The 24951-nt window shown below is 37.6% G+C and overlaps 1 protein-coding gene across 3 annotated transcripts in view; it reads left to right on the forward strand.

Annotated features, from left to right (window-relative positions):
- Window positions 1–24951, forward strand: part of LOC107566532 (E3 ubiquitin-protein ligase NEURL1) — a 76178-nt gene that overhangs the window by 30534 nt on the left and 20693 nt on the right. Inside the window, exons 1-4 of one of the 3 annotated variants that reach the window (XM_016251996.1) lie at window positions 4498–4702; window positions 16014–16255; window positions 17779–17916; window positions 18274–18457. In XM_016251996.1, the coding sequence (XP_016107482.1) occupies window positions 4669–4702; window positions 16014–16255; window positions 17779–17916; window positions 18274–18457 (598 nt within the window). In that variant the 5' untranslated portion in view covers window positions 4498–4668. Of the gene's footprint in view, window positions 1–4497; window positions 4703–16013; window positions 16256–17778; window positions 17917–18135; window positions 18458–24951 lie in introns of those variants that run through there. The other 2 variants (XM_016251995.1, XM_016251997.1) reach the window with 2 other exon arrangements.

Consider the following 24951-nt stretch of genomic DNA (forward strand, 5'->3'; position numbering starts at 1 on the left):
GGTTGTTCTGTGTGAGAAAGGCTGAGACTTGGTTGAACACAACTTGTTCAAGTGTTTTGCAATAAAAGGTAGAAGGGAAACTGGTCTGTAGTTCTCTAAAAGAGTTGGGTTAAGAGTGGGTTTCTTAAGAATTGGGGTTATACTAGCCTGTTTAAATGCTGAGGGAAAAACACCAGTGTGAAGGGATGTGTTAATGATGTGAGTGAGTGCAGGTGCAACAGCAAGAGAAATGGCTTGAAGGAGATGAGATGGAATAGGATCAAGCGGACAAGTAGTAGGATGATTGGAAAGGATGAGTTTAGAGACTTCAGCCTCAGAGAGTGGAGAGAAGGATGAAAACAAGTGTATGTTTGCTGGTAAGATGTGTTTGACAGTTTGTGGTGTGGCAAATTGTGCACTGAGGTTTGTAATTTTATTAATGAAGAATGTGGCAAAGTCGTTAGCTGTTAGAGTTGATGAAGGAGGGGGAGGAGGAGGATAAAGGAGGGAGAAAAAGAGCTTAGAACGATACTCACGGAGAACATCAGACAGCCAAGGGGCAGAAGAGGTGGTATGAGTTGGCCTGGAAGACAAGGGGCAGACAGTGTCTAAACAAGACGTAAGAGTGGAGCAGAAAATATCAGTAGCACGGTTAACATCAAGAGATGATAACTGTTCAGGGGAAGGAAGCAAAGAGGAAACCATAGCAGATAGCCAGGAGGGTGAGAGAGAGCTTTGGTTACGTCGAAAAGTGACATGTGTAGTCCCGCGCCGTACAATATCCCCCCCTCCCCATTGGATATTGTACGGCGCGGGACGCGCCTTCCGGGAGGGGGAGTTATGTCAGACTCTGGTACGTGTTTTGTGTGTGTTTTGCTCCTCATGTGCCTTCCTTGCCCTTATTTGGTCCTTCCTGTTCCTGTCCTCATTGTGTGTATTCGTCTCCAGCTGTGTTTTGATTAATTAGTTAATTTGCTCCCATGTGTGTCCCATTGGTGTCTGTGTATTTAAAGTGTTCTCAGTTCCTAGTTCTCTGTCTACTGTTAAGTGTCATTTTGGTTTGCCTGGTGTCTCCCGTCCTGTGATCCCGAGCATGCCTTCATTAAAGGGGTCATATGATACGATTGACATTTTTCCTTACTCTTTGAAGTGTTACAAGCTCTTGGTGCATAAAGAATATCTGTAAAATTGCAAAGACTAAATTCTCAAATCCAAAGAGATATTCTTTATAAAAGTTAAGAGTCAACCATGCCTACCTAAAATGGTTTGTTCTAACACGCCCCCACATGTCTACGTTAAAGTGCTCATAATCAGATTACTATAAATTTTTTTATATATTACATGTATTATTTAAACAATGGCAGTAAATTATTTATATATATATCTCATGAAAAAAAATCACCTGCATGACCTTTTATTACCTCTCAATAAAAACAACCCAAAAAACCACTAAATGGCAAACATGCACTGTCATCATTAATTTAATTTTGTCGTGTATTGTAAAAAGATATCAATTCATCGTTCATAGCGGTGCTGATGAAAGTCGTATGACAATCCCCTGTTCCTGAACACAAAAGTAGCACAAGCGCTTGTGAGTTTCGGGCATGGGCTCCCAAAAATGTGTGCACCATGTGTGAGTGAGAGAGCACCAATCAGCCCATCGTTGTGGAGCAAGCGATGATTTCATTTTGATCAAAGTGGTGGTGTACTGCAGCGAAGGCCTGTGGTTTGTTATGGTTCCCTTCAAAATTCCAATTGTTAAAAAGGGGAAGGCAAAAAAGTAAATATTATTGCTAACATGATTTTAGTGGATAATGTTTTCCACGTAATCAGAGAGGCAATAGTGAGAATGAGTTTAATTGAGTTTTTGTCCTCCCTGCCCTTTTTTAATCACATTTATTTATTAACTTGTAACAGCAAAACTCTCCAGCTCTTTGTTTATTAACTGACTTATACTGTATTTATATCTTTAGGTAACAAATGAAATTCTGCCATGTCAATTCTAAAGTGTGATGCATTAGCCACCCTTTGAACTGTGTCAGCAATGGTACTGGCTGAAGAAGCATTTCTTGAAGTGGATTAGGTTAAAATCTGGGTTATGAGAACCTGGTCCCAGATCAGGGAGGTCACAGTAAGTATTGACCCGAGATTACATTAAGAGGTCATAATTCTTAACAAGGGTCACAGAAAAGAAAGAAAAATATTCCCAGAAAGTTCCCAGAAAAGAGTTTTGGGGTAACAGACTAATTTAGCCATTCTTCTGATAGGTTGGCCATGTATACTTTTTAGAGTTTTACTGTATCTTAAAGACATAACAGAAAATGACCATAAACATCATCTACCCATGTTTTTGCCATTGTTTTGTGTTTGCTTAAAAATGTTTTCCTCTTTTGGCACTTCCTCTTTTCTTCAAACTGAAAGCTGTACTTCCTCTTGAAATATTGCTGTAGGTCAACCGCATCAGAGAAGTACGCATATACCACATCCTCCTGACACCCAAATGAGCATTTTTGTTCACTATGGTTTTGTTAAAGGGGTCAGATGATGCAATTTAAATTTTTCCTTTCTCTTTGGAGTGTTACAAGCTCTTGGTGCATAAAGAAGATCTGCAAAGACTAAAGTCTCAAATCCAAAGAGATATCCTTTATAAAAGTTAACCACGCCTACCTAAAATGGCTCATTCTAACATGCTCCCACATGTCTACATCATGATGTGGGAAGATTTGCATAACGCCACCCAAATGTTCACGCAAGAAAAGAAGGCGTAACTTTTATTCTCGCTGTAGTATTGTTGTTGCCGTCGCCACCATGTCGTGAAGGCGCTGTGTTTCGTTGTGAAAGCGAAACTACTTTGGTTGGCCTTCCAAAAGAGGACGATATCTGCTTCGTCATGCCTAGAGCTGATCCGTGCTCGTCGCTGAGGAAATACATCAACTTCGCGCTGTCGATCGCCGGATCGGCTTTCACCGTAGACGAAGCGGAGTCCAGCCCGGGGTTGTCACATGCGGTTGCTGCAAGCCCGCCGGCCGCGCCATTCTCAAGCCCGCCCGCCTCTGTTCACTCAAGTCTGCCTCCGCATACTCTAGGCCGCGGCTCACTCTAGGCCTCCGGCCTCCGCTCACTCAAGGCTGAGTGTGTGACGCTTTTTCGTTGTGAAAGCGAAACTACTTTGTTTGGCCTTCCAAAAGAGGACACGACTAGAAATCAGTGGTTAAGTTGTATTTACAACACTGTTCCAGAACAGTTCAACCCAAATATTCAGATGTGTGCAGCACATTTTATGGAGGACTGTTTCCTGATCCTGGTAGATAGACCACAATGCTGGCTGTTCTGACTCACAGATTGTAAGTAAATTTTTTATATTTAAAGAATTTGCCACTGACGATTCAAACGCAAGTTTTTGTGCATTGTAGAGTAGCGCTTGTTGTTTGTCTTTTCTCTGAACACAAATGCAGACATGGTTTTATGTTATGCTCCGGCCGGACAGGGCATCACAGTATGGTAAGGGGTGTAACATTTCCGTCACACGCTTGAGGTTTTCGGCCAATCACAACGCACTGGATAGCTGGCCAATCACAGCACACCTCGCTTTTCAGACCGATGAGCTTTGTAAAAATCGACCGCGTTTCAGAAAGGCGGGGCATAGAGGAGAAACAATAATGTACAGTATGTGGAAAATAATGTGGTTTTTTTTACCTTAAACCGCATAAACACATTTCATTACACCAAATACTGTTCTTTTTAGCAACATCATATGACCCCTTTAATACCCGAGAACACACATGCCATATACTGGTAATATTCCTTTATTAAACTATACCAAATTTCATTTAGCAAAGCAAGAGTTATAAGCAAGCCTATATATACAACAGTTTTCAAAGTTCATTATATAATATAAACACGTAATAATACAGGCTGTCTAATAGAGGCTGTCTAATCTGCAAATGGTATATATATATATAACTCATAAACTCAACATTTGCAGATTAGACAGCCTCTTCTCCCTTTAAACTGAAGTATGACATAAAGGGATTTTTTTAAATATAATAATTAATGTATTATTACGTGTTTATATTATATAATGACTAAGTATTATTAAAATGTATTAAGTCTTGCTTTTTGCGCACTTGTTAAACCTTGCAGCTATGTGGTAAGACAAAATGATTAATAAATTAACACTGGCTGTAGTTGAGGGGCGTGACTCCCAGTGAAGCGCTCTACTCATAAACTCAACATTTGCAGATTAGACAGCCTCTTCTCCCTTTAAACTGAAGTATGACATAAAGGGATTTTTTTTTATATAATAATTAATGTATTATTACGTGTTTATATTATATAATGACTAAGTATTATTAAAATGTATTAAGTCTTGCTTTTTGCGCACTTGTTAAACCTTGCACCTATGTGGTAAGACAAAATGATTAATAAATTAACACTGGCTGTAGTTGAGGGGCGTGACTCCCAGTGAAGCGCTCTCAGACTCCGCCTTCTATGTAAATGAGTCAGTGTGGCGCTGGTGTCCGCGCGCTCAGTCAATGAGCACCGAGACAGGAGGAGTGTCCGACTGTTTACATCTCGTTTCGGCCGAGAGATCTTTTCCTCCAGCATGATGTCGGTGTGGAATTATCGCACTTTCTACCTTTGAGAAATAAAGGCGGCCAGCGCAAAACAGTGACCCGGCGTTGAGTCATGGGAGGCCAGATAACCCGAAACGCCCTGTACGGTGAGGAACTGCGTTAAGGATCTCCATGCAACCGCTGAATGATGTTCATTATGTTTGCCTGCTGATGAGCGCTCCGATATAGATAGATAGAAGAACGGATAGATATAAGAGATTTTAGTGAGAAAACGTCTGCCTCTAAATACCACATAGGCATTGGAATACTTGGAACACAAAACACAATCGAGCACAAGTCATAGACTTAATGTAGACGGCATTTGTCTAGCTTTCTGGAGATTCTGCGCTCCAAGGAGCGAATATACGAGCGCGTCTCAGGCCAGTGAATGCGCTTTCACATCAGACGCGTTTCCCCCACAGCTGCGTGAAAGCGTGAGAAATGGAAGGGGATATGTGGGGATTCCCTCTGTTGTCGGAAATAAGAAGGATTTACTGCGGGTTTTCCACAACGGTTGATTGTATTATTAACAAACCCGCGAGGCAGCTGGTTTAAAAGAGAACCAAATAAATCAATAAATCAATTGATTAGTTCTACATAAAAATACACGGTTGTTGGTTACACAGAGTCGATCTTTTATACTGATATGTCCTGATATTCATGTTCAGGCAGTTGTGCTGCTACAATATTGGTTTTGGCAAGTCGTTTTAACATGTAGGCCTATTTCTTGTTAAACTTGCAACTACTAGGCTATTTATATGTCAGTGTTTTTTAAGTAGCCTAATCCACTAGTGACTAATCCACTAGTATCTTCTTGAATTTCACTACTAACTACTATTAGCTGTTAAGACTTCCAATATGGATTAGTATATTTATCCAATTAAGCAGTGGCTACTATACCAAATCATAGCAAAAATGAATATGTGGTGTATAGATTCAATATGCTTTAAATGTCAGGAGTTGATCTGGTATGGGATGTTTTGGCCGTTGGCCTGCAGGGTGAATGGGTGAATAATCTTCCATGTTGGAAGGGTGACTGTAACTGAAACAAACATGAGCAGTTGGTTTATGTAAATCTCTCTGTCTTACTCTGGCTCTGAGTGCAGCTGATTGGCCTGGAGTTAATCTGAACCCTTGATGGATCTGACCCACTTGATCATTAATTGTAATTAAAGCACTATATCACATCCAATTAGGTAAACCGGGACTAGAGCTATAACAGTCCAGAATGTGTAGTAGCACCTGGTGATAGTAAAAAGCGCACTTGTCGGAAACATATTTTCATACCATGAGGAAACCCTGAGGAAATTTCTGAATTAAAATGAATGGATAGGCTAAATAAATCCCATTGAAAAACTCAAGCAATGTGAGTGCAATAGCTTACATTCAAAACAACTCAATCAGCTCTGAAACGAAAACATTACAACATTTGATTAGAAGCAAAAAAAAAGTGTTTTTTACAAATTAAAAGCATACGCATTTGTTCGAGATCAATCAGCTCTGAAACGAAAACATTACAACATTTGATTAGAAGCAAAAAAAAGTGTTTTTTACAAATTAAAAGCATACGCATTTGTTCGAGGCCTTGAAACTTAAGCTGAACTATTTTTAATTTCATATTTGGAGACTATTAAGAAGACAAAGGAAATGATGGGAAGAAGAGGTGGAAACAGGATTGGGAAATGACGCAAGCCAGACTCGAATGTCGTTTTACTGGCCGCTGCTCTGACATTTTTTTAAGTTTGTCTTTCTTTAAAAAAAAATTTAAAAAACACTTACCAGGAGCACAAATAATTTAAAGATGTCTGTAGCTCCTAATATTCCGGTTTCACCTTCCAGTTCCCATTTCTGAGGGTTTTTTTTTTAGTTCTTGCAGCAGGCTGACAGTGGATATAAATTGCTTATCCAGATACGCACACATCTTTTACCTTAAATACAGTAAATTACAGTGGTTTATCTGATCTTTGCATAAAAACAGAAACTGTCCAGAACTGAGAGCAAGATAGTCTGGTTTGTAGTGTTTGAGCTGGATAGACACACTGGATAGACAAACGCTCACGCGTTTTTGTGACACAAATTTGTATAATGACATGAGTATGAGGTATTACAAGGAGAAGGTGACTTATGAGGACATTACCCCATGTCCCCATTTTTCAAAACGCTTATAAATCATACAGAGTGAGTTTTTTTGAGAAAGTAAAAATGCAAAGTTTCCTGTAAGGGGTAGTTTTAGGTGTAGGGCAACAGCACATACATTTTGTACAGTATAAAAACCATTACGCCTATGGAATGTCCCCACAATTCACAAAAACAAACGTATGTGTGTGTGTGTTTAAGACTATTGGGTGTTTCTCATGCACCTCTGGAACACATCCTGTCCTCTGAGGCAGGAAAGAGATGAATAATGTGTGGCATTTTTTCATAAAGGCTGTTAAAAATAAAACATTATAACAGTTCCAGATATTTCTAACTGTCACTAGACCAAAAAGAGTATCAGCTCTCCGCCTTAAACTAGAAATTGAAAGTAATATGCAAACTGTCAGTTTGCTTCCATCTGTTTAAACAAATTCTCTGGTCTGTTCTTTTTTGCACCGTTATCTGATTTGCATATGTTTATATAATAGATTTTGTGCAATAAATGGCACTATCAGACAGTGCAATTGATTTTTAGTAGGGATGCACCGATATAAAAATCCTAGCTGGTACTGATAAACGATAAATGGCAGATATTGTATAATATTTTGTCTAAACAAATTAAAAATAAATCTCTAAAACTAACTAGCTAAATAGAAAATCTGTTATTTTAAATTCTTAAAGTGAACATCACATTTTAGAGTACAATAGGAAAAATGGATGTTCATTTTGAGATTTGCTAAATATTACATTCAACAGTGTTATTAAATATCTGTAAAGAATAACTGAGCATTAGATGACAACAAAGGTATGAAAGGTAAGAAATGAGCATGCGTAATTAAATATCCAACATAGCCGATATACAGTATATATACAATATTGACTAATGGCGATACATTAAAACTAATTTTGGCTAATAACCAATATGGTACCAATATATTGAGCATACCTAATTCTTAATCAATTCTCCTCTAAACATCAGAGTTGAATCAGTTATTTGCTGCTAATTTGTTTATAACGGCACGGAAAGTATTGAAAATACTGAATCAATTACAATGGTGTTATTCTGTTGAATTCACAATAAGACAGCCATGCACAAACAACATGAGGAAACTGTTAGCACTGGAGTTTGTTTGGAGTGGAATTTTTAATGGGGCATGTTGGGATTGATTATCAGTGATTGGTTGACATGCAGACAAGGAGTCAATGCAGTGCGGTGACAGATTATTAAAAGGCAAACAGAGGAAGTGCTCTTATCTACAATCCCTGCTGTGGTAACATCGCTCAGTTTCTATGTCGTGACAGAAACATATGTCTGCAGGTCAGGTGCTGATGCTGCTAAGTAACCATCCGCTGCACCTCTGTGAAGCACAACATCACTGATGAGTCATTTAATCCAGCGCAGAAATGAAATGACACCACCACACACTGGTGTTTATGTACGGATCAGATCACCTACTGTACTGTAGGAGCAAGCCAGCCATGACGGAAGACCACAGCAGCGCTTAATATGTTCTGCACTCGTTCACCATACTGTATTGCCACCCGACCAGATAGTTGCTAATTAGCTTCAGAACACAATTGCAAACATGGACATGCACACCCAGGAACAGAAAAACATTTTATGTAACCAAAACTGTCATTAATTGTGAGTAATCATGAAAAAAATCTGAAAAATCTATTTTGTTATACATTTCAGCAGTCATTATTACGGTCTTCAGTGTCACATGATACTTCAGAAATAATTCTGATAGGCTAAAATGGTGCTCAAGAAACATTTCTTATTTTTTATCAATGTTGAAAACAGTTGCTGCTTAATATTTTTTGTGGAAACTATGATACACTAGCATGTTTAGGGTAAGTAATAAATTAATACATTTATTAAACAAGGATGCAATTAAATGATTCAAAAGTGACAGTAAAGGCATTTACAGTATAATGTATCAAACGATTCCCAATTAAAAAAAAAAAAAAAGCTTTCACAAAAATATTAGGAAGCAAAAGCTGCTTTCAACACTGAAAATTATAAGAACCATTATTAATAATTGAGCACCAATAATAACGGAGAACCAAATCAGAACATTAGAATGATTTCTGAAGGATCACGTGACACTGTAATAACTGCTTAAATTAATAACTTTTTACAATATATTCAATTAGAAATCAGTTTAAATTACAATAATATTGCACAATATTACTGTTCTTGTTGTATTTTTGATCAAATAAATGCAGCTTTGGCGAACATAAGACTTCTTTCAAAAACATAAACAAAAAAGTTAAAATAATGTTTAATAATGTTCTGAGCTGTTTAAATGTAAAATAAATGAATAGACATTAGTGTATTCTTCTAGTGTTGGTGTTTATATTAAGTGTGACAGTGTGTGTTTTCTGAGTTGAAGTGTGTGACGATACTTGAGCGAGGGTTTTGTATAAAGCAGAGGCTAGAGGGTGTTTGCTATGTTATTCTGGTTGTTTTTAACCAGAATAACTAAACATATTAGCATATAAATCTCTAGCCAAGCTTGCTATACTACGCTCACGTGTTATGGTCACATGACGTGCCTCTCACCTCAGATGGATTAGAAGCAAGTACATCTCTTTCTAATGAACATAAAAGACTTCTTTCAAAAACATAAACAAAAAAGTTAAAATAATGTTTAATAATGTTCTGAGCTGTTTGAATGTAAAATAAATGAATAGACATTAGTGTATTCTTCTAGTGTTGGTGTTTATATTAAGTGTGACAGTGTGTGTTTTCTGAGTTGAAGTGTGTGACGACACTTGAGCGAGGGTTTTGTATAAAGCAGAGGCTAGAGGGTGTTTGCTATGTTATTCTGGTTGTTTTTAACCAGAATAACTAAACATATTAGCATATAAATCTCTAGCCAAGCTTGCTATACTACGCTCACGTGTTATGGTCACATGACGTGCCTCTCACCTCAGATGGATTAGAAGCAAGTACATCTCTTTCTAAGATGCTGCTTATGTTCCCATTTTGTATAATTACTTTTATTTAAACATTTAAGCAAAAAGTCTCTTTTGTAACTACATTTTCTGTATTTGACATACAGCAATGGTTTTCGGATAATCTTTTACATGAGTTAATGAAATCTAACTGTTTAATGATTCAGGAAAAACAAATTCTCAAGTAGATTATTTACATTCTGGTGTACCTAAAAACAACTTTACTTATAAAGTTATATTGAGTATCAGGGGACATGTACTTACAGTAGAACAGTAATGTGATTACCAACAGAGCAAATTAAAAGCTAATTCCTAAATAACAGATTAGAAAGCTTAACATAATTAAACATAAAATACATCTATTATGACAATTATTTACACTTTTTACAGTTTTAATGTATTGAACATATTTAATACATATCCACTGCAATATATTGTATGAATTTAAAATCATTCTAAAATGTTCTCAAAACTTGATGAGATATGACAAACTCCTGTTTCCCTGTTGTGAATGATTGTGCAAATAATGATATTATTTGCATTTGGCTTCACGTGGCTTGACACTACTAATGCGTTACAACAGGACAGTGTATTTTCACACTAAAAAATAACACACATCACCTTTAAAGAGTATTTTGCTGTTGAACAGATGAAACAGAACGAAAGTTGTACTGTCTACTTGTTGAATATATGTGGCTGTAGACTATGCCTCCTTGAGATGTATGTAATAAAATACTCTCAAGTGCTCCTTTGCAAGTTACATTGGATCAAACTTTATGTATATTCAGCAAACGGAACTGCAGAGAGTCAGCCTCGGGTTGTTCTGTTGTAAAAACAGTCCAGGAGTGCTGCTGGCCAAGCAGTTTTATTTTAACATTGAGTGTGTGTGATGTGAGGTGTTTACACATTACATGACATTCTCTGACCTACAGTCAGACATCTGAACCTGCCCTGAACACGTCTGCATGGTAATGAGGATGTAATGAGGATAAAGATAGCAGCTACCTGACAACAATATTCCATGCAGCGAAGTTAAACCTGACCTTAGCATGTGAACAGGGTGTCCGCGGGGTCTTAAAAAGTATTAAAAGTTGATCAATCAATTTAGATAAAATTAAGGCCCTTAATAAGCATTAAAAAAGTCTTAAATGCCATTTTCCAAGGTATTACATTTTGTATCATCATTATGTATATTTGTCCCAATAGTGGGGTTTTGTGTTTCGAATAATTAATTCAAGTAGCTAAATGTTATAATTGATTAATTCGAATAAATGTGATATTACCGCACTATTTCATCTCTTTCTGATCTGAAGCGGGCAGAATGCTGAGCTAACGAGCTGTAGCTTCGCGTCAGGTGGTTCTTGCCTTCATGTCATGCATTAAAATCGTTCAATGTTCAGCTAGCCGTGCATTAGCCTATCCCTTATGTATTCGCTCTTTAGCAGCAGTTTTTTACAGCAATATTTAAATGACACACTGGTCATTCTTGGTGTACCCAAAATGGTGCCACACTATCGACAGGCATTTCTCTGGTGGAAATAAAGCTTTGCTGTTTGGTCCCTCTGTCACAGTATGTAGTAGCCTCCGTGGCTCTGATAAGCACGTCATTTTAAGCTGGTGCACCGCTAGTGTAACTTTGTTTTCGTTTTGCTGCAACAGCTGCAACAGTTCCGTTCCGTGTAACAGAAACACTCGGTTTAGCGGACCCTTTACGATTAATTAACCGTGATGTTTTAAAGCGCGGTTAATCGCGAAACTGGTTAATCGCTGCATCCCTAGCGTGAACTCATTGCCCCGTTAGCTCGGAGAGCTTTATTTTCCCTCCTCAATAAGTTTTGTTTATTGGTCTAATTCTTGTTTCTTGGGTTGCATAGTCACTCAATTAATTCTCTTGTGCTTCGTTCCCCCTTCTGAATTATGTTGCATTGATAAGGAGTTATCCCAAAGTAAGACTGTTTAGTTGTGCTATCTTACAAACAGTATATAGTAAATGTAAGTTAAAGTGTCGCAGATGTAACCGGTTAAAACTTGGAGTGGCGATGAGGTCTTAAAATGTATGGAAAGAGTCTTAAAAAAGGTCTTAAAAGGTATTAAATTTAACTCCACGATTCCTGTATATACCCTGGTGAAGGTCCTCTTCAATAAAAAATACACAAGCGTGCTTTACTAAACCTCTTTCCCAATTTAGAAATGATCCAAAAGCTATTCGAAGACCCAATGACTGGCTTCACATTTGGAATAGTTAGGATTTTTTAATGTTTTTGAAAGAAGTCTCTTATGCTCACCAAAGCTGCATTTATTTGGTCAAAAATACTGTAAAAACATTATAATTGTGAAATATTTTACAAACGTATTTAAAATGAAATGTATTCCTGTGATGGCAAAGATATATTTTCAGCATCATTACTCCAGTCTTCAGTGTCACATGATTCTTCAGAAATCATTCTAATATGCTCATTTGCTGCTCAAGAAACATTTCTTATTATTATCATTGTTGTACTGGGTTTGTGGAAACTGTAATGCACTACCATTCAACAGCCTGGGGTAAGTAAGATATAAAAAATGTTTTACAAAGATTAAGCTGCACAACTGTTTATTATATTAATTATATTATATTATATTTCTGATAGATTTAAATTATTATAAAAAATATTTATAATATCAACAGTATTCAATAATCTGCTATAGGGTAGGTAGGAAACCGAATCCATATGAGCTAATTCTATCTAATGATTATTCAATATGCTCAAGTGTGTTGATTCAGACCCCACAGGCTGTTCTTATTATTATCATTGTTGTACTGGGTTTGTGGAAACTGTAATGCACTACCATTCAACAGCCTGGGGTAAGATATAAAAAATGTTTTACAAAGATTAAGCTGCACAACTGTTTATTATATTAATTATATTATATTATATTTCTGATAGATTTAAATTATTATAAAAAATATTTATAATATCAACAGTATTCAATAATCTGCTATAGGGTAGGTAGGAAACCGAATCCATATGAGCTAATTCTATCTAATGATTATTCAATATGCTCAAGTGTGTTGATTCAGACCCCACAGGCTGTTCTTTATGGGATGAACTTATGTAAGAATCATTTTGTCCATTGGTTACCTTAAAAAAGAATGTGGTTACCATGGAAATAGCAGCATTGTGATGTGTTTGGTAGCCCAGGATGGAATCTGCTTTTTGTGTGTTGGGAGACTGTTTATGTCACTGGCTTCTATTACTTACAATGTGTGTGTGTGTCTCTGCAGGTCCTGAGCTGTTACATTTTATGACTTGTGTCTATCTTATATAATAAAATTTAGGATGACAACAGAAAGTTATTGAAGTCAATGTGAATTGCTATTCACAACAGATTTTACTGGGAGAAAATGTGGGGTGGGACAAAGAAAAGATGTCATCATAAAAAGTGGGTGATATATTAAAGAATGGAGCTGGACTTAATATAAGTTTGCTAAATCAATACCTAAAGCCTTTTTTTTGGAGTAACTTGTAGCGATGAATGTTCACAAAAAGACCAGGAACATTATTAAGAAACACAATAGGGTAATTTTTGATTGCACAGTGATGGTGAATCGTTTGCAGTAAGACCAGAAACACCATTAAGAAGGTCAATTTTGATTTTATGTTGATTTGAATTAAATTATCATATAATTATTTTGAATAATGAACCTACGTTGTTTGAATGAACATTTAACATTGTATACGCCGTACCATAACTTGTTCCAATAATTCGTACAACGTCTCTCTTCCACCTCAAATCCAGTTTAGACACAAAACTGAATTTACAGATTTTTTAAAAAGACATTTAGCAGATTAAACCGATCTGGGATCGTCTTTCCCTTTCCAGACAGACTAAGTGAAAACACAGACACTGAACTCAGATCAGCAGAAAACGGAAAGCTCTCACCATGGCAGCGTTGCTAAGGAACATGAGCTGCTACTTAACCTCCATTTTCTGTCTGACAGCTGCAGCTCTTGTGTTTGCTAATGTATTCATTTCAGTGTGCTCAGACTATGAGTGTTGCACACAATGTCCGTCGGCTAACAGACCTGCCCACACACACACTTACAGACACATGTATGCAACTTACAAGGCTGAAAAGACACCTGAGGCATATTAATGTTTTGGTAATACAATATTTTGTCATATGATGGTTTTATATGAGCCTGTGGTTGCCAGATATAGAAAAATCATCTAGTCTTTATTCTCTTCTCTTGTGACATGCCTTATCTGCATTGCTCAGGAAACATGTCATTGCCCACTATCAGCTTTTACCAGGGAGCCACAATAGCTGAGAGGACTGGTGTCATCACTGAATGCTCCTCCAACTGTGCCATTACAGACCTGTGAGGGTGTGTTATCTTGTTAAAGGAGCCCCTTGCCAACTGGGTGAATGTTGGACATGAATGAATGCAGAGAGGATAGCCATAGAGCTGAAACCGCTCATGGATGACATTGTCCCAACTGAACCAATACTAAATCATAACTGTGCCTCTAACATAGATATTCACCTTCTGTTATATCATAACAACAGCAGAAATCGTTACTCTGGCCACACCTGCATAGTCCACTGTTAATGTTGCTGTGTGTGCCCTAAGGGTTGGGCGATTTACCGGTTGTCAACCAGGAGAGATTTTGTCTCTATCACGGTTTACACATTCACGTGACATTGCTGTGCTACGTGGCCACGAAAACGTATCGCTTGCACATGTTTTTAAGCATTGCGGTTTAAAACCAAGTGATTTTAAGCTGTCGAAACACAATCAGCAGCAAAAGAGAACTCATTTTGCTCTATGCATGCACTGTTATAGAGGCGTTGTTCATATTTCGCGGGTGTATTGAATGGAGTTATTTTTGCCACTTTATAGGCCTTGAACAGTTAAAACACAAACTTTTATGTCTCAAAATGCCCATCTTTGCAAGTATCCTCGTAAACACAGTAATTTAGGTCTTAAGTGAAAGCAAACAGCTGAGAAAGAAAACATGCGTAACAGTACAGTATATTGGATTGGGGCAGCTCTTAAAGTGACAGCAGTCTAATATTCCTGCTGTCCCCTTTTTTCAAGAATTATGACATTTCTATGGTATCAAAAATGTTGATATAATAAAAACCTTATTTAAAGCAAAAATAAATATATTGTGATATATCATTACCGTGAAATAAAATTACTTGTATTGTGATATATATGATTTTGGTCATACTGTGTGCATATGAGATGAACAACCCAGTGGTTAGTTTTAACAGTTGGACTTGTAGTCTGGCAGCTTCAAAATAAACAACACAATGTGAATAAAAAGACAAGATATAAGGTTATATGATTGATAAATAGCATGACCGTAAGATAGATAGTATGACAGATCGATAGTAAGACAGATATATATGATAGATAAAAAGATAGAAAGAACAGTCAATTATGGAAACTCAACTATGGAGACAATTTAAAGCAATTCAGAACTATGGAGACACTTTAATAGATAGTATGACAGAGCGACAGTACTATAGATTGTATGAAAGAAGATTAGATAGTAGTTTAGATTAGATAATAGTTTGAAACGACTGCATTTTCAGGTAACATGTTGAGAGATATGGGTGCATTAGGGTGGAAAGCTCTATTGTTTTGGCACGTGGGTGTATAATTAAAACATTTTCAGATCTTTTGTTGTGCTGTGTCATCATGTAAATTATTCCTGAATCCTGTTGCATATGTGCACTGTAAAATGTAAGGCTCAGATTAGCATGAAAGTGCACCTCTATTCAGGCGTGGAGCTTCACACACACAAAACCTTGTGAGCTTGTAAGTGAAAGAAAGACTGTTATGAATTAATACATTGACAATCAGTCAACACGATTTTCCATTACGTGACTACAAGCAAAGACAAATTTGCAGTGCAACATACTGTATGATTTATAAACACATCGCAATAAAATGCTGGAGCATTTTATGCTTCAGTACTGAAATTGTACAGTTCAGTACAGCCTGTTGGGAAAAGCGAATTAGATTTATCTACAAAGCTAAAAATCACTTTGTCCAGTGAAAATTCTGTACACAAATGCTGCATAAAATGGGGTCAGACAAATCTCACCATGCAAGGGCTGATGCTGTTTTATGCGGTTCATTGATTTGAAAGTAAAGGCCAGGCTTAGTCATACCAAGCTAAGGGTTTAAACACGATTATAGCTGAGAAAAGACTTATTTTCACACCATTATGTTTTTTTTTAAATTAATTAAAATTATAATTTGTACTTTTTAATCACACAGGCGTACCATGTTTTTTAAAGCAGTCTTTCTTTCTCTCTCCTAGACTCTCTGGGTGGACCGTTCCCCTCAACAGCTCACCGATGCCACCACAAACCCAAACGCTGTTTACCCTTGCATCCATGTGGAGGTGTCCCTGTGAGCCCCCTTCTCTTCCACCCCAATGCTAAAGGCTCTCAGATAGTCATGGATCTAGGACAAAAGAGCGTCAAACGGCAGGCCAGCTTCTGCAACGCCATCACTTTCAGCAACCGACCCATTGCTCTTTATGAGCAGGTCCGCTTAAAGGTAGGAACAAGAAAAGGCGTAGATGTATCTAGGGCATGTTGAATATTTGGGAGCAGTGGGATAATCTGGGGGGATGGTGAGTCGGGAATACTCAAGTGGACGATACACACAGGCGGATGTGAATACCTCTGAGGGTCTGCTACAGCAAAGACGACATTTGTGTTAAAAATATTCATGTCAGTACAGTTCAGGCTTTAGGAAAATGGGTTTTCGCTTTCTCTATCCTTCTTAGTTAGTTCCTCTATTGTTACTGTACTTTAAAAACACCATCCTAAAAAGTTGCGCAAGTTCTCCCTTCCCAGGTCAATGTAGTAACAAACCAAAATAAACACTCTTATCCCAGACTATGGCACTCAATCTAGCCCAACCAGTTATTCAACCAGCACACACAGATGGCTTTGTTTTTATACTCACTCGTTAGTCAAGTCTTAACCCTCATGTTCTCAGCAGCGTAGAGCCGCTGTGATATAAGTCATTGTGTTCTTGAAATGTTTGTAGTGCTCATTCCTGGAGTTACTGTAAATCAAATAAAACAGAGCTTCTCTACTCCAAACACACCACACGACTACCTCATACATCCCCTCAATTGTCCCCTACGCGCAACCATTTATGACCATCACACAACGTGCCCCTTGTTTGGCCTTCAGCACTGCTACAAAAGGAAAGACAAGTCAAACTTTGATAGAATTAAGTTGAAACTAATCACAAGGTTTTAAAGAAATGAAGTGGAAACGTGCTTCAGCACACAGGAAAGAAAAAACACGAAATAAATGTAAATTAAAATCCCAGTTGTTTGCCCAAAACAGAAATTAGATTAATAGGAATGCGGATGAAGACTTTTGTGTCTGGGAAACAAAAAAAGTTCTGCCATGACAACTCTCAGAGAGTTTTAGCATGGTAATATACATGACAATGTTAATGTTTTTGGTCTTGGTGGAATAGATCTGCCACGCTGCTGTTGCTGCCAAGACTTGCTACTGCCAATATATCCACAGACGTGCTGCTGTGAGCATGTAGGAAAGATTGCTGCTGCTGCTGCACATATAACATATATGAAATAACCTACATATGTAACATACATTAAATCACCCCGTAGCAGAATATACAGGTGGAGCTGGGGAAGGTGGAGGGTGTCTGAAGTGCACTACAGCTGCTACAGCAAGCACTAGCCAAGTATTTGAATGTTGAGCAGCAAGCTCATTGGCTGCTGATGTGAAAGAAACCAGTCAGCTGTGCCATGTGAATAATGATCTGATTATATCAGATTGAGTTAGAACCTGTCGGCCTACGCAATCTAGAGTTTCAGAACTTTGTATTTACAAAAAAATAGTTTTCTTGCTGCTAGTGGTACCATTAAAAAGTAACTTCTGCATAAAGTATGTCCCACATTTCTACCTTATCAACCCTAAAAAGGTGCATATTAGTATTTCTGAGAGTAAACATTTCTATGCTATGCAATGACCCATAAAGAACACTGTCTAATTTAGTAATGATAACAGATCAATTTGTTCCCCCGTCTTTAGATAACTAAAAAGCAGTGCTGCTGGAGTGGCGCTCTCCGCCTGGGCTTTACTTCTAAGGACCCATCTCGAATCAATCCCGACAGCCTGCCCAAATATGCCTGCCCTGACCTGGTATCCCAGAGTGGCTTTTGGGCCAAGGCTCTGCCAGAAGTGCATAAAGTATGTCCCACATTTCATATATTGTTACAAAAAGAAATCAAACCCATGATTTTTAAACACTGTTTTCTACCTTATCAACCCTAAAAAGGTGCATATTAGTATTTCTGAGAGTAAACATTTCTATGCTATGCAATGACCCATAAAGAACACTGTCTAATTTAGTAATGATAACAGATCAATTTGTTCCCCCGTCTTTAGATAACTAAAAAGCAGTGCTGCTGGAGTGGCGCTCTCCGCCTGGGCTTTACTTCTAAGGACCCATCTCGAATCAATCCCGACAGCCTGCCCAAATATGCCTGCCCTGACCTGGTATCCCAGAGTGGCTTTTGGGCCAAGGCTCTGCCAGAAGAGTTTGCAAACGAAGGAAACCTAATTTCCTTCTGGGTGGATAAGAAGGGGAGAGTATTTTACCGCATCAACGATTCCAGCCCCATGTTGTTCTTCAGTGGCGTTCGGACCACAGAGCCACTGTGGGCCCTCATCGATGTCTACGGTCTGACCAGAGGAGTGCAACTGCTGGGTGAGAAAAATAACTGTCTGCATACAGTAGTTAAGCCAATTCATGCGAGGTCTAAATGTTCTGCTCTAACAGACTGTAAAACGAAATACTGAAGTAGTGTTTTTTTAATGCTAGCTTGATTTTAAAATTAGAAAAACTTAGCATCATAAATGATAATCAATGATAATTTACGTACAATTTTTACAATTTACCAAGAGTTTTTCTAAAACATTTTTCGAAGAATGCTGAAAATTAGACTAAATGTGCATTATTTTAGGTGCATACAAATTTGTTATGAATAGTTTGCACATATGTTTTGCATGACTTTACATGCACAGAATGTTTCCTCCTAAATAGTTATCATTTCAGCTCTTTTGTCTATGAAAACCTGTTAATCGATCAATAACACATTCACTATGCATGTGTGAGGCTGTTGCTTGTCTCCTCCCTACGCAAAGCATTGTGCCTGAGTTAACTGTTCTTGATAGAGCAGTTTTAGCTAACATTTATACATTTAAGTGCTTTTTCAATTAAGTTAAACAAAATATGCATTTTAAGATAATAAACTGACTACTCTGAACTGGATCAATCTTTTTTTGAACAAATTGTTCAGACCAGTTTCGTGAACTAGGGTGCAATTCCTTCAATTAGGAAAAACAAAAACTATGAACAAACATTAAAAAGCAAACTAGTCATCCATCATTTGAAACGCACCTGTATGCACTCTTTTCACCTCCCAGCAGTACGTCACATTTTCTCTTCCCAGAAGGGTTTGTAAGTGTGCATATAGCTTACAGAGAAAGATCAAAAGAGCTCTTCCTTTATTTCCATCAAACGTTGCTCCTGGAGTGCTGATGCCAGAACTGAAACAATCACATTTGAGTCTCAATTTCCTGTGGGCTGACATGAAATGCCTTTTACATTTAAGTGCTTTTTCAATTAAGTTAAACAAAATATGCATTTTAAGATAATAAACTGACTACTCTGAACTGGATCAATCTTTTTTTGAACAAATTGTTCAGACCAGTTTCGTGAACTAGGGTGCAATTCCTTCAATTAGGTAATGTGCTAATGCTTATAAAGTTGTCTTAAAAACTTTTATTTTTACTGTTTATAAGTGTATGATCAAGAATAGCTCTTGCTCCAAACACACAGTAAATCAGAGAGCTTAAACTTGAAGGCAGTGGTCTAGATGTATTGCTGTATATAATCACAGTCAACATTGTCATGAGCAGAACATACCATATGCCACGCTTTGATGTACCGCCGAGTGTACGAGTGCTTGTGCATGGAAGGGGGTTTTGGCAGTAAGAGGCAAGACATTCACATCTCACACGCATACATGCAGCAGGCTTTAATGCTGTCATCCCCCAGGGTTAATTATAGAACCAGGTCACATACACCAGAGATAGCTCCATTTATCCTAATTGAGCTCTGTGGCAATTGACGGCAACCTCTCTGTCTGCTATCTGTCCACTGTGTGGGATGTGTTTCGTTACGTGTGCGAGTAACTTTATCTGTACCTTTGCCTCACGAAGGACAGCGTTGACATGCACTGCTGAACCTATGTTCTTCGATTGTCTACTGCCATGCTGAAACCAAAGAATGTGTGTGTGTGTGTGTGTGTGTAAGACCTGTTTCACACTGCATGCAAAAGCAGTATGTATTTATTTCACTGCCTATCGTAGCAGTATTCACACTGTGTACATAAGCAGTAAGTGTGAGCTCTGAAAGTGCACTATAAACTTATCAGCACAATTTTTGCAACAAAAACTATGAACAAACATTAAAAAGCAAACTAGTCATCCATCATTTGAAACGCACCTGTATGCACTCTTTTCACCTCCCAGCAGTACGTCACATTTTCTCTTCCCAGAAGGGTTTGTAAGTGTGCATAGAGCTTACAGAGAAAGATCAAAAGAGCTCTTCCTTTATTTCCATCAAACGTTGCTCCTGGAGTGCTGATGCCAGAACTGAAACAATCACATTTGAGTCTCAATTTCCTGTGGGCTGACATGAAATGCCTTTATTTACAGGATGTGGGAAGGAAGAACTTGTTAGTGACTGTATGCAAAGCCTGAGGAATCAAAAGCTGACCCTATATAGTATTTACTTTATTAATACACTGTTTTGGTCTTGTTGTAAACTATTCACATTCATAAATGAATGATTGAATGAATGAATAAATAAATATTTAGTCTTTGTTTTAGGTTGCTTTTGTCGGTAATGGTGCCTTTCTAAATAATTAATAAATTCTGGCTGATGTTAATGTAATTAACAAATGAACAAATTGCAATAACTTAACAAATAACAAAAAAGCATTAACATTGGGATACATTGTGATGCTCTTGAGGGTGAACTTGACCTTCAGCCACCACGTCCCAGTTAAAAGTGGCTCCCAGCAGTGTTCCAAGAGGGGGTAGGCCTACACAATCAAATGCAAACGCAAAATCGGGTCTAGAACGCCCACTTTTCTCGAAGGATGAAATGGATAAAAGTCCCGACCTACATTTTTCTTGTTGAATATAATTTCTCACTCAGAAATGTCGCATTAGAGAAGAAAAACAGGTTGTGAATGCAGTTTCATGTTAATCTTAAAGAAGTGCTTTCCTGTTTTTCTCAATTCATGTGCTAGATAAATACAGCTTTGATTAGGGATGGAAAAACTGGTCTAAACTTGTGGAACTATTTGTAAACCATTAACAGAATGAGGTTTGAAAATGCATTTCAATGCTCTATGGCCCATTTGTACAGATGCCATAAATTGTTCTTTGTAATTTTAGCCGTTCTTATCTTGTGAAACTGTGTTTTGAGTGCCTCGGGCTTAAATTCATGATGACATTTTCTCATGCACCTGTGAGTTTGAAACACCCATATACAAATGATTACACTGTACACAATAACAAACGCACACACCCACACTAACGACACAGCTTTCACTAATGATTGAGATCATTTCAGGTACCAGCATAACATGCTTATTGTGCTGGTGTGTATGAGAATGCATTGCTGAAACTTACACTGGCCTGAAGTTGATGCTACGGTTGCCAGACATGCATTTCAGGATAGTCTTCAAGTAGACATTTAATTAATCCACAATAACTCATAAACAGCCAAGAGTGTGTGATTGATAGCACTATGATTAATTCATGATGTATCATAGTCTTGAGAAATAGTTAAAATACAGTTAGTTTGGAGAACACACAGACTGTAAACATGATTTTTAAATGATTTTACACATTAAGTTGAATAAAACTAGATTATCTGAGTACATTTTTACAACAAAATGCTATTTTAGTCTTTCTACTTCAATATTTCATATTTGTGACCCTGGACCACAAAACATAAGGGTCATAAGGGTCAATTTATTTTATTTTATTTATTTTATACATAGATTTATACATCATCTGAAAGCTGAATAAATACGCTTTCAATTGATGTATGGTTTGTTAGGATAGGACAATATTTGGCCGAGATACATCTGTTTGAAAATCTGGAATTTGAGGGTGCAAAAAAAATCAAAATATTGAGAAAATCGCCTTTAAAGTTGTCCAAATGAATTTCTTAGCAATGCATATTACTAATCAAAAATTAAGTTTTGATATATTTACGGTAGGAAATGTACAAAATATCTTCATGGAGCATGATCTTTACTTAATATCCTAATGTTTTTTGGCATAAAAGAAAAATCAATAATTTTGGCCCATACAATGTATTTTTGGCTATTGCTACAAACATACCATAAGTGAGCGAACATCAATAAAGATCACACAACAGAAGCGCGTGCTCTCTCTCTCTCCCTCCCTACCATTAAGTAACGTGTGCATTGTTTTACTTACTTCTTTTTGACATATCCGACCGAACTACAGACTTTCCAGTGATGTCTGTGAGAAAGGGATATTAACTCGACAAGCTTGTGCATGTGCGCCGCCGCGTGCTCAACCCACTCTGCGTGCTTTGCTTATCAGCTCGCAATATATCATATAGTGGCACAATTTCCCTTCTTGTGAGTCAGAATGTGCATGCTTTTTTAGATTTAGCTGGCAAAAACAGTTCCTTTCATTCATTTGGCTCATCTATGTTTATTTTGTGGAATTATTATACTACACTGCATGAACCTGAAATCCTGATGGATAATGTTGGGTTAGCACAAAGTAGTGTTTGGCTTAGTAGAATATTACATAGACGTGACTAACAAGACTAAAGTCAGAAGAGCCCACAGTGGACTAAATCTAGTACTGAGTATATACAATGAAGATTTTACAGACGACATACTGTGTGTCAGCCATCTTTATCTTATGACTCAAACAGATAGACTTAATGGTTCGTGTTGGGGGTGTCATGGTACAGTTCATGCCTTTAACTTTGAGGCTTTGTGCTTCCAGTGTCCAAGCAATCTTGTGAAAGAAACCCCTCTCTTTATGCACATCCAGAGCAGCTCCTAATGGGATTTCAAATAGCTTGTCAAACATCTGGACTTTGTAGCAAGAGCATAGTGTCTGGTTTCTCTAGCATTACATAGGCTAAACTGGACCCTTGTGGTGCTAATAAACCCTGCAATTTAGCTGCAATAATAGTTAACTACAGTCTTAATGGAATTCTATGAATGGAGTTCTATAGAACTCTCTTAATGGAGTTCTGTTTAAGTTTACAAATAGGTCTGTATACATTATGTTCATAAGTTTTGATTTAATATTGTTTTTCATTTCATGTTCAGGGGTAGAAAATAGATAAGCAGGGCTTTCTCCTGTTTTGAATGAAAGCAACATACATGGACCACTTATATAATATTTGTTAAGAAATATGCCGATTATACAGATTTTCTTGATTTATTTGACTGACGTGCAAGTTTGACTTGGCTGCGGTGGGCCATTCCAGGCTAATAAACCTAATTGAAAGACCCCTGCTGAAAGCATAATCCTCCAAAAATAATATCTTAAATATGGACTATTTAACCAATTCAGCCAGAAAGAGTGAATTAGTGAGACTGATGGGATGTTTCTGTGCTAGCTCACATAATGGGTATTAACAGAAGTAATTGCATTTGTTTGGCTGGCCAACTGCTTTGGGGTGGAACAAATTAAAGAAATTAGAACAAAAGATGTTGTACCATTTGGCTATTTGACAGTATTTCATGTACAAAGAAGGAAAACAATTGAGGAGAAATGCTTGTCAAGAGGTCAGATTCTGTTTTTAAGAGCTCGGACCATCACAGGAAGTTCTGAGAAGAGTGCTCAAGGTGGCGGGAAAATGTAGCGTGACCCATTCCAAAACAGAACACCTTCCTTTTCCTGCTATTAAGTGTCCTTGTATCCCTTCTCCAAACTTAGAACTCCCCTTTTCCTTCATTTTGCTCATGCCAAGGCCTCGGGACATCCAAACATGGACAGTGCTGCTGAGATAAGGTGTGGCTGTCTTATATATAGGCAGAGCTCTTCAGGGCCTCTTTGAGGGAGTTATGGGCAAACATCAGTTTATAGACTGCTAGATAAACATCCACATATTTAGGACTACACAGACCTTCTCATGTTTCCTAGGTCAGAGTCATAGTGCAAAATTTCAGTATGTCTCCAATCTGCTAGGTTAAATTAAATGGGTGGTACAAATGAAAAAGCCTCGGACTGTGAATGTTGTTAGGGAAAACAAGTAACTGAACAAAACAACATGGAAGATAACAACATAATGGGTTTATAATCCACAGCCTAGTCTTTTTGTGGCTTGAAGTGGTTAGTGTGATTTCCAAGATCCAAGAAAACGGGATCAAATATTATCAAGTATTTCTTCAGAATTAGCTTCACCAATGAATCATTCACAATAAGACCAAGAACGTGTATTATAAAAGTAAAATGGGTCAATTTGTATTCCGTGTTGACTTCATCCTTGACATGAGGTGAAGAAACCATAGTTGGCCTGACTAAAATTAGGATATGATCCATACAGAGGGTCTTTTGTGGCTTTCTAAGTGTACTTGGCTGTGTCCGTGTGTGTTTCAGAGAGAGAAAGTGAGAAATTACCTCAGGGAAGGAGGTTTGTGACCCAGAGATCATTTGTCAATGGGTCCACGTGTTGCCTGTGTGGCCATTATTCCAAACAAAGAGACCCAACAGCCAAGCATGGCATAGAGCCAGCAGGCTGCACTGAAACCTCTCCTGTCTCCCCCTACTGTTTCCCTCAAACACACACTTACATGTACCATATGCATCAGCATCACACTGCCCTGCAGGCCCCACACTTTCTTCCCAGTTTTTTGTTCACTTGAACGTCTAACAAACTGGGATACAATCATGAGCTTTGTAAGACAGAACTAAAACTTTCCTTTCATTAAAATGAAAATGATATACACAAAAAGAGACATAGTTACTTGTATAGTAGCAGATAAAACAGCTAAAAGGGGTAATGAAAAATCAATAAGAACAACCTTGTACAGTGCCTCAAAGTAAAACAAAAGCAAAGAATGTGCACTTCCATTTTTGGGCATTTCATTCCCACCCAGGCTCTTTCTGACTGAACCAAGA

Source organism: Sinocyclocheilus grahami, unplaced genomic scaffold, assembly GCF_001515645.1.
Source record: "Sinocyclocheilus grahami isolate Dianchi unplaced genomic scaffold, SAMN03320097.WGS_v1.1 scaffold1081.1, whole genome shotgun sequence".
NCBI lineage: Eukaryota > Metazoa > Chordata > Actinopteri > Cypriniformes > Cyprinidae > Sinocyclocheilus > Sinocyclocheilus grahami.